Source organism: Muntiacus reevesi, chromosome 1 (genome assembly GCF_963930625.1).
Source record: "Muntiacus reevesi chromosome 1, mMunRee1.1, whole genome shotgun sequence".
In the NCBI taxonomy this organism is placed as follows: domain Eukaryota; kingdom Metazoa; phylum Chordata; class Mammalia; order Artiodactyla; family Cervidae; genus Muntiacus; species Muntiacus reevesi.
In genome coordinates, this window is record NC_089249.1 from 41442806 (window position 1) to 41453296 (window position 10491).

General features: G+C 44.7%; 1 protein-coding gene across 1 annotated transcript; it reads left to right on the top strand.

Moving 5' to 3' along the window:
* The first annotated feature begins 581 nt into the window (after positions 1–581).
* On the top strand, positions 582–7300 carry GPRC5D (G protein-coupled receptor class C group 5 member D). Its single transcript, XM_065922203.1, has 4 exons — positions 582–659; positions 1429–2364; positions 6100–6154; positions 7252–7300. Exons 2-4 carry the CDS (start codon positions 1470–1472, stop codon positions 7298–7300), a joined length of 999 nt encoding a protein of 332 aa, XP_065778275.1. The 5' UTR covers positions 582–659; positions 1429–1469.
* The last annotated feature ends 3191 nt before the right edge of the window (positions 7301–10491 follow it).

Genomic DNA, 10491 nt, shown 5'->3' on the forward strand with positions numbered 1-10491 from the left:
GTGGGAAAGACTCTGGAGATGGCTTTGTAGGGAGTGGTGGTGGTGGTTTAGTCACTAAGTCATGTCCAACTCTTACAACCTCATGAACTGTATCCCGCCAGTCTCCTCTGTCCATGGAACTTTCCAGGCAAGAACACTGGAGTGGGTTACCATTTCCTTTTCCAGGGGATCTTCCTGACTCAGGGATAGAACCCGAGTCTCCTGCATTGCAGGCAGATTCTTTACCACCGAGCCACTTGAGAAGCTCTTTGTAGGGAGTAGGTCAGAAGAAGAATGACGTGTCCTCATGTGGCCAAGGGAAGGCCTTTTGCAGCCCGCCATCACATCGGCGCCTGCAGGGAAGAGGCGGTCTTTCCTAAAGCCACACCCCCCTTCAGGACCTCCCTAAGGTCTAGGTGCCTCTGGTTAGCAGTAAAATGAGAAACAGTTGTTCTCACCAAAGAAATCCCTGTAGACAGGCTGCTGGGAAAGTTGAATAGGTGTGTCTTTCTGACCTTCCGGTTCTTTTTATAGGCGCTGTAGGAACCCCAGTGGGTGCCTCCATCCTTCCGCCCATTTGGGGAGAGATTAAAGACACTGAGGTTGTCTCTTTCTTACTCATTGGCAGTTACAACCTCGCAGCCACTACAGTCTCAGCCTCCAGCGTGGACACAGAGGAGGTAAGTGGGAACGGAGGGACCATGCCCTCAGCTGTCGGCCTGGGTCACTCAAGCCAGCTGGCTTGGGAGTAGCCAGAGGGGAGTGGAACTGGGGGTATCCAGCTGCTAGGTACTTGTTTCCAAATGAATATGTGTGATTTTTTTTCTAGACAACCCTACTCAAGACAGTTTGGTGCTACACTCTCCAAAAAATTAATTGAGGACAGAGACCACTTTGTAAAATTCTTTGACAAATGAACAGTGGGTATTTAAGCATAATTGACTTGAATTAAAAGAAGGAACAGTCATTAAAATGACTGGGAAGAGCTTGTCTCCTTTGAGCAGTACCTCATGTCTTGAATGATCAAATGGTCCATTTGGCATTTGGACCAAATGGTCCATTGGACCAAATGGACCAAATGGTCCATTGTTGGCAACCCTTTTTCTGGAGCCTGCTATAACCGGAGCCCAGCAATCATGCAGACGTTGTCACACACCCCATCTTTATGAAAAAAAATCTGCCTTGGGCTTCAAAAAGCCTTGGTGGAAATTATGACATGAAATTCATGAATGATCCAGAGGCCTCAAATGAAGATGGTTCTCCTTTCCTAGCAGGATGGAGCTAGGATAGTTTTGAGGGGTGGATAGTTCTGAGCTATTTCATTCAATGTGTCCAGGCATCTTCATCTGGGAATCAGAGATATTATAGTGTCCTGTCCAGGACTACCCAGCAGACGTTCTTGTGGGTGAAGGTAAAGTCGTGTTTGTTTCATCTTGGTTTTTTTTGCAGGGGAACAGAAGATTGTTCTAGTGAGGTACCAACAAGTCACCATGTATGAGGACTGCAAGGAGTCCACTGGGGACTATTACTTCCTCTGTGACACTGAGGGAGCATGGGGCATCGTTCTGGAGTCCCTGGCAGCAGTTGGCATAGTGGTCACAGTTCTGCTGCTCCTGGCGTTTCTCTTCCTCATGAGAAGGGTCCAAGACTGCGCCCACTGGAATGTCCTCCCCACCCAGTTCCTCTTCCTCCTGGGTGTGCTGGGGCTCTTTAGTCTTGCTTTTGCCTTCATCATCCAGCTCAATCAGCAGACTGCCCCCATCCGCTACTTTCTCTTTGGGGTCCTCTTTGCTCTCTGCTTCTCGTGCCTCTTGGCTCACGCCTCCAACCTGGTGAAGCTGGTCCGGGGTCGAGTCTCCTTCTCCTGGACGACAATCCTGTGCATTGCTATTGGGGTCAGCCTGTTGCAGACCATCATCGCCATTGAGTACGTGACTCTCATCATGACCAGGGGTGGCATGTTTGTGCACATGACGCCCTATCAGCTCAACGTGGACTTCGTGGTCCTCCTGATCTACGTCCTCTTCCTGATGGCCCTCACGTTCTTTGTCTCCAAGACCACCTTCTGCGGCCCTTGTGAGAACTGGAAGCAGCACGGCAGGTTCATCTTTGTCACCGTGCTCGTCTCCATCATCATCTGGGTGGTGTGGATCTCCATGCTCATGAGGGGCAACACACAACTCCAGCGGCAGCCCCAGTGGGACGACCCTGTCATCTGCATCGCCCTGGTCACCAACGCATGGGCTTTCCTGCTGCTGTACATCGTCCCGGAGCTGTGCATTCTCTACCGATCATGTCAGCAGGACTGCCCCCTGCCAAGCAATGCCTGCCCGCTCCCGACTTACGAACGCAGCTTCAGAGCAGAGACCCAGGAGCTCTCAAGAGGTACTCTCTGGGGGACTCCGGGAGGCTCTCCTGTGAGCAAAGCAGGAGGAAAAACAGGGCCAGAGGATAAAGCAGGAGGGAACAAAAAGGGAATGGTCAGGACCTAGCGTTAGTCGCTCAGTCGTGTCTGACTCTTTGTGACCCCATGGACTGTAGCCCACCAGGCTCCTCTGTCCAGGGGATTCTCCAGGCAAGAATACTGGAGTGGGTTGCCATTTCCTCCTCCACAGGATCTTCCCCACCTAGGGATTGAACCCAGGTCTTCCGCATTGCAGACACTCTTTACTTACTGGACCACCAGGGAAGACCTAGGGAGGTGACTAAATAGCTCAGTCCTAGAGAGGCAGACAGAGGCAAGGTTAAACTTTTCTGAAAAATCAGCTCATCCAGAACACAGAGATTCATGAGGAGAGGCCAAGACAGAAATGACTCAGAGGTCCTAAATAAAGAGGGTGTGGCTCTGAGTATTCTTACTGGATAAAGAAAGGCACCCACTATAAAATGAGTTTACCAGCCCCAAATTAGGCTTTGGTCGTGCCCTTGCATGACATAGCATGCTAAGTCCAGATATTTTGGCCATCAAGTGCAAAAGTCACCCCTGGCAGCAGTGACTGACATTTTTAAAATTTAAGTCTCAAAATTAACTTCCCCAAACATCATAGTAGACTGATTCGTACGACTCATCATCTCATTAGAGTCACAAAGCCCAATAACTTCTGATGTCTACTTTGCAAACCATTCACTTCTTGAGAGCCTTCAAGGTTTACAAAAAGTGACAGGAAGCGCCATTAAGTGAGAATTCTGAGCAGAAGCTCAGATGTGTAATCATTAATAGAAATCAAGAACTTGCTTATGTGACATTTTCATAATAATTTCTGGGTCAGATTTTAATCCTTATGTAAGACCAAGTCACCTGACTATACATTGTTAAAGAATAAAATGTATTATCCATGATAACAAGGAGACTTGGACTCCAATAACCTGGGGGAATAAATGGCTAATATCAGTAATCTGGAAAGACATCAAAACTCATTAATTCCTTTCTGAAACATCTGGCCCATTATTCATAACCCAAGATCACAGTTTTACATCCATTTCTGTGTCTTAATAGGCATCTGATTTCTCACAATGTATTTCTAATGTGCAAAGATGATGTTATTTTACATATTGCATAGCGCACATTATATTCACCAGGCTCAAAAAAATTAATAGAAGCTTTCCTGTTAAGTCATACACTTTTTGAGCTGTAATCTATGGCTAATTACACATTCAAATTAATTCCTGTTCAGATAGCTGCATCCATTAATTCTGTTCAGTTCAGTTGACCATGAATTGGAAATTGAGACTATACATCCTTCCTGTATGAGTTTCTCATTGCTTTTGATGATGTGAGGTTCGTGGCAAAATTGCAGAGTCAATTTTTTTTGAAACGACTTCTCATAGTTCTCACCAAAAAATAGGACAAAACTTCTGCGTCTGCTTTGTTTGCTGTCATATGTCTCTAGGAAACAAAATCAGAGAGAAAGAGAGTTCTTGGTGTTTCATAATACCCAAAACACATTGGGACCTGTAGCGATCAATTTCCCATACCCCCCAAAGATTAGGCAGGGATTTAAAGTGTTCTAAGAAATGTCCTATGGAAAAACAAGAGCTTTCAAAAGCACAATGTTTCCTTAAAACTATCCTTATTACTAGAGTATTGGTAGAAAATTCATTTCTGCCAGAGATAGTCATTGTCAATGTAATTTGATATTTTGTGGGAAGAAAAATCAATGGTGTAGAAAAGAACATGTAGATTGCTCTCCAAAACTGGGCGGAATAACCAGAAACTTAAGCTTGGAGAAGGGAATCAGGATGTAGGTCACCTGGAAAAAAGTACAAATGTCAAAAATTAGAAGAGTGATTCAAACTCAAGAAAATGTATGAAATGACACCTAGCTTGGAAAAAACATACAAAGAGATGCAAAATAGGTAAGAACCAGAGCAGGACAATGTAATAACAATAATGTAAAAAATTCTAAGTGTTGCTGTGGGTCAAGAGCTGGCGGTGGGAAAGCAGCTCACAGCTGTGTTTGGTTTTGTCTGCTCAGGAAACAAGCGCAGTGCTGTGTAGACAGATGTGAGGTCAGCAAGAACAGTCAGGCCTTTGTTCTCAGCGTCGGTCAGTCCCTGACAAGAACACCCATTCCAGCTCTGGGATCCACGAGGAGAAGTGTGGGGATCTGGAGAGGCTTGGTGGAAAACCTCCAAGATGATGAAGGGGTTAGAACAATAGGCCTAAGTGGGAAGGTGAAGAAGATGAAAAGGAGATGGTAGTTCTTAAGCTTTAGGTGCCTTTCTCACCAACATTCAGGTTCTCTCTAAATTCTGTACCAAAACACATTGTGTTCCAGTCTGTGAGGCATGCATTGGTCATGTGTGTCTTCTGATTTATAGCTGTGATTGCAGTCACATAATTATTTGATTTACCACTGGGTTCTGAGACCAGACTTAATCAGTTAAAAGAAAAGTAAAACAAGGGGGGATTAGCAGGGAATTTCACACACATGATGACTTCTCCCCAAGAGGCTGCCGTCCTGTTTCCTGTGTCCAGCTAAAGATGAATGATAGAAATAGACTCAAATGGAAGCGCAAAGCATTCAGATTAAATGCAAAGAGTTGGCATACTAAAGTAAATCAGCAAAGGGGATTAAGGATTTCATTTCCCTGGAAGTCTTTCAAAAGATTAGTCTTTAAAGATTCTCTCTAAAGTGATATATGGACTTAGTTCAAAGATATAAAAACATCTAGATGAAGAATAAAAATCCAATCAGGCATATTACTACAAAACACCAAGCAAATGGGTATATAGTCTGTGCCCTGTGATATAAACATGTTCCTGAAAAACTGCGTATCGACTGAATTTTTTAAAATCAATTGCTCTTTTAACTGAGAATTTTTAGTGTGATATCATTTGCAAAGATCCTAAACCTAGACTATCAGGGGGACTTCCCTGGTGATCCAGGGGTTAAGACTCCTCGCTTCCATTGCAGGTAGTGGGGCTTCAATCCCTGGTCAGGGAACTAAGATCCCACATGCCTCGGGATGTGGCAAAAATAAATAAATAAAAGCAATAAAAATCTAGAATATCAGACATGAACCTTTTTTTGTGAAAGGAAAGCTGCTATTCTAGTAGTGCCTGTTTTAGATTACTTAGAATATTGTTTTATCAAGTTCGCTAAAACCAAGACCCATGTGCATTTTAAAGAATCACATTATTGTGGGCATTTTTTTCTATCCCTTGTTTAAATATCTACAGACAAATCTAGTACAATTTTTTGGGAAGGTATTAAGACAGAAACAATGAGGCTATGCAATGTAAAAACCGAGTCAATGAATAGCAAATGATGGAAAACAGGAGAAAAACGTTCTTGCCAACAGAAGCCCTTCAGATTATTTTCCTTCCTGCAAATACCAACTTTTGCTCGTGAAAGTGACGATGGGGCTTCAGCCCCTTCAGTTACTAAGCACAGAGGTACTTCTGCGTACACAATTGTGATCTGTATTCAACCTTCCTCCGAAGCTTTAACAATGCTCTTTTATAAATCACACACACACACAAAAAAGTAGCCTCAGTGGAGAATTTATTTTTAGAGGAAGGAGCCTCTTGCAAGCCACTGAGCCCCACCCTACTAAGGTGCTGTTTCCAGGTGAACCTCTGACACTAACCCAGACCTCCCCCCCTTTGGCTTTCAGCCCGAGACAGTGATGGCGCTGAGGAGGATGTAGCATTAACCGCGTATGGTAGCCCCCACTCAGCTGCAGGTAAATGTGCTCATCTGCATTCCCCAGGGAGGGACGGAGGAAGCCCACTTCCTCAGGCGAGCTATCAGGCTTCCTCTCCAATGGCTTTCCTGATTCAATAGAAGATAGACAGGGCAGGGTCATTCCTCCAGACATGCGGAGCTGGAGCCATCCAGACTGAATCCACATCAGGGCAGTACAGTGAAGCTAAATCCTGCCTTTTTGCTTCTTCCCAAACCATTCCCAATCCCCCACTGCCACTGCCATTGGCAATAAATTCTGATGCAGGTGAATGTCCCTGAAAGAAATGGCAGCTTGAAGGGTTCATGTGCCTTCAAGAGGAGCAAGCTCACCACTTTTCGCCTTGGGGACAAGGGGGAGGGAGGTTAGAAATATGCATGAGTGTAGGAACTGTTTTTAGCATCAGCTGTCTAAATGCATCTCCTGGACCATGCTGGCTGCCTCTCTGAGTCACTGTCTGGGCCGCCCCAAGAACTGGGCTGCGTCTGTCAACATCATCTGGACGCCCAGATGGGTGCACCCATTTTATGCCTGCAAAAACAGGGACACTGCTGAGTAGAACCAGAGTTAACTTACATTTGTGCCATGATGGCTAGAAGACAAACAAGGCCAAACAGCCAAAAATACCACTTAGGGACACACTTGTATTATGGGGTCAGAAGTCACTAAGATCCAAGAGAGAAAGCCATGCCCAGACTGCTCGTTCAATGAACTGTGCTAGGCAACTGTAACTAGGTTAATCCCTTTGGTCTGTTATCTGACGTTGCCTTTTCCTGGAATGACACATAGGCCAGGACATAGCTATATCATTTGCTGTAATTAAGCCTCCAGAGGGTATTTACACGATGAAAAAATCTTCACTATCCCCGCCAAGAACTTCTTGGGTTACTTTCAACTTCCAGTAATTTTGCAAACAGATTCTTATTAATGGCTAAGAGCAAAAATGATGTGGGTAGACTCAACATTTTTTTTCTTTTTTGTTTCATTAACAAAGGATTAAATGATGGTGAAATGATAATATTTTGGGCATAGCTTTGCAGAGTACCATCCCCTATGTTGGCTGAGAAAGCTATTGATGGCATTTCTTCTGTTGCAGATTGTTGATGCCACACAGAAATATCTCATTCCATGAGCTAAAGGAAGCCCCCAGCAAGATGCAGAATTATAAAGTCCACAGAAAACATGAGTCGTGAAAACCCAGAAGATCATCCTGTCACCCCGATGGGCAAGTGGGAAGCCTATCTGCCAACAAAGCATCCTTCCTTCCCTGCCTCCTGCTCCTCTCCATCCATCTGGGGCCCTTCATCAGGACACTGCCCTTCAAGCATAATTACAATCTTTCTGGCCACCCTACCGTGACTATGTGTCTCTTCTTCATTCATGTAACTAAAAGATTCTCTTCCCCAGCAATGCTAGGACAAGTTGGCACCTCTTACTAATGAGACCAAAAGACCTCAGTTTGATGAACTTAGGGTCATGCTAATGTGACAAAGTGCAGATGGCAGTAGCAACTTACTATTGGATTACTCCTCTAGCCATTTTTTCAAAAGGGGCCCCTCAATATGATTTACCCAGAATTTGCGATAAATGTCATAGCAGAACCCTCAGGATCTCCACAATTGTACAGCTCATGGGCTTGCAATCCAGCAGGTTTCTCCCACAGCATAAGAACTCCCACGACAGCAAGTATGGCGTAGACATGACTGAGGTCAGTGACCTGCTTTGATGAACCAGTAACAGCCAGGTAAGAGCCACTGAACTGATGCTCATAAAGGATTGCAGCATTGTCACCCATCCTCCTAGTTTTTATCCAAAAAAATGATAACAACAACACCTTCAACACAATTTTGTTTCTTTTAGTTTCAAAGGTGAGAGGTGTTTGAGTCAGCTGACAAATTTCAGTAAACCCATTAAAGACATATAGGATGGCTAATGCTGTTTCCCAAGATGTTTTCCCTAAAATTAGCAAAGGTAAAATTGAACCTCTTCGTACCAAATTGCCTCTGAGGCTTATCCTCATTTTATTTGATCAAACTTTGGACCATGTGTTAGTTAGATTTGGGGGGTTGTAAGACTGCAAAACGTCTTCTTCAGGCTGTCTGAGGAATGGAATTGTAAGGTTACACGTTTCAGGAAAGAGAGAAAATCCTCTCTGGGAACCCTCTACAGTCACTCAGCCAGCTTCATAGAGATGGAATGCTGGCAGGTATTGAGGGAACCCTGTTTTCTCCTGTCCCAGTCCCACAACCACTCCTCTCCTAACTCTTTGACACTTCCCTCACTATTTCCTTTTGTGGTATTTTTACTTATCCATCCACCTACTACCAGCTGACTCATTTTCTCCCTGCATGACCTCATTCAGATTCCTGAAAGAGACTCTGATTGGGCCAGCTGATCGCCAGTGTCTCTGATTGGGTGCTCTTTTGCAGCGGTCCACCTGTTAACTTGTAATCACCCTGTGGATTGGCTGCCCTTGGGCCCGGTACTCACCACTGGTCTGTTCGGCTGTGTTTGGCAGTGGTCATGTGGTACAGACTTGACTGTCTCCCTCAGTGAGACACTGTGGGCAGGGAATCATGCTCCGGGCAGCTAGGGAACAATAGCATGCCCCATGAGTGACCAACTCCAGAAAGATGAATCCAGGAAAATATAATTTTATGAAAACTATAGAATATCTTTATGAAAACATCAATTCTTTTGAGTTTATGCAGCAGTTCACATAACACTAAACACCCCAATCATCTTCTGAGTTGGGATCCATGAGGAACCACTTAAAAGAACAGATAGAACTATTTATGATTAGCTTGTGTTCTTAGTTGCTCAGTCATGTCCAACACTTTGCGGCCCCATGGACTGTAGGCTGCCAGGCTCCTCTGTCCATGGTATTTCCCAGGCAAGCATCCTGGAGTGGGTTGCCATTTCCTCCTCCAGGGGATCTTCCTGGATTGGGGATTGAACCCACATCTCTTGTGTCTCCTGCATTGGCAGGCGGATTCTTTACCACTAGCACCACCTGGGAAGCCCATGATTACCATATTGCAGTCAATTAATCAATTCAATAAGTAGTATTTGAAGATCTAAACACACTTACTGAGACTTCCCTGGTGGTCCAGTGGTCAGGAATCCGCCTTGCAATGCAGGGGATGGGAGAAAGTTTCCATCCTTGGTGGTGATCCCCACATGCCAAGAAGCAACTAAGCCAGAGAGCTGCAGCTACTGAGCCTGTGCACTCCAGAGCCCAGACACCACAACTAGAGAGTCTGTGAGCCACAGTGAAAGGTCCTGCATGATACAAATGTCCTGTGTGCCGCAACTAAGACCTCTCTCAGCCAAATAAATAAAATATGTGTGTGTGTGCTAAGTTGTATCTGACTCTTTTCAACTCCGTGGACTATGGTCCACCAGGCTTCTCTGTCCAAGAGATTTCCCATGCAAGAATACTGGAGTGGGTTTTCATTTCTTCCTCCAGAGGATATTCCTTACCCAGGGCCCAAACCCACATCTCCTGTGTCTCCTGCATTACAGGGGGATTCTTTATCTGCTGAGCCATCGAGGAAGCTCATAAACTAAATAAATAAACTCACTTACTGAATGTGAAAGCTGTCTATTCTCTTAAATATTTTAGGTCATCTTCTGATTTTATTTATTTACCAAAAGAAAGTGAATCAATGAAAAAATTCGTTATAAAACACCTTCCTGGTGGAGCATGACTGATATGCTCAGTAGAGCATGGTGCTAATGAAATACCTTGCCGGGTAAAATTGATATCTTTCATCTTGATGATCTTTTTTCCCTGATCAGAGCATCAGAGATTTGTTTCCCTCCACATTAAATTTCATGATCTCCTCATCAGCTTAAAAATTCTTCTTGTTGTTGTTCAGTCGCCCAGTCATGTCCAACTCTGCAACCCCATGGACTGCAGCATGCCAGGACTCCCTGTCCCTCACCATCTCCCAGAGTTTGCCCACGTTCATCTTCATTGCATTGGTGATGTCGTTCGGCCATCTCATCCTCTGATGACCTCTTCTCTTTCTGCCCTCGATCTTTTCCCAGCATCAGGGACTTTTCCAATGAGTTGTCTGTTCATATCAGATGACCAGAATCCTAGCACTTCAGCTTCAACATCAGTCCTCCAAGTGAATGTCCAGGGTTGATTTCCCTTAAGATTGACTGGCTTGATCTCCTTGCTCTCCAACGAACTTTCAGGAGTCTTCTCAAGCACCACAGTTCGAAGGCATCAATTCTGTGGCATTCTGCCTTCTTTATGGTCCAGCTCTCACAACTGTACGTGACCACTGGGAAGACCATAGCCCTGACTATATG

Bases quoted from the DNA above. Each gene is read 5' to 3' on its own strand.
- GPRC5D (XM_065922203.1), top strand. From the start codon at position 1,470: ATGTATGAGGACTGCAAGGAGTCCACTGGGGACTATTACTTCCTCTGT. The intron at 2,365-6,099 runs GTACTCTCTGGG...TTTGGCTTTCAG, and splicing joins GACCCAGGAGCTCTCAAGAG to CCCGAGACAGTGATGGCGCT. The intron at 6,155-7,251 runs CCACTCAGCTGC...ATTGATGGCATT, and splicing joins TTAACCGCGTATGGTAGCCC to TCTTCTGTTGCAGATTGTTG.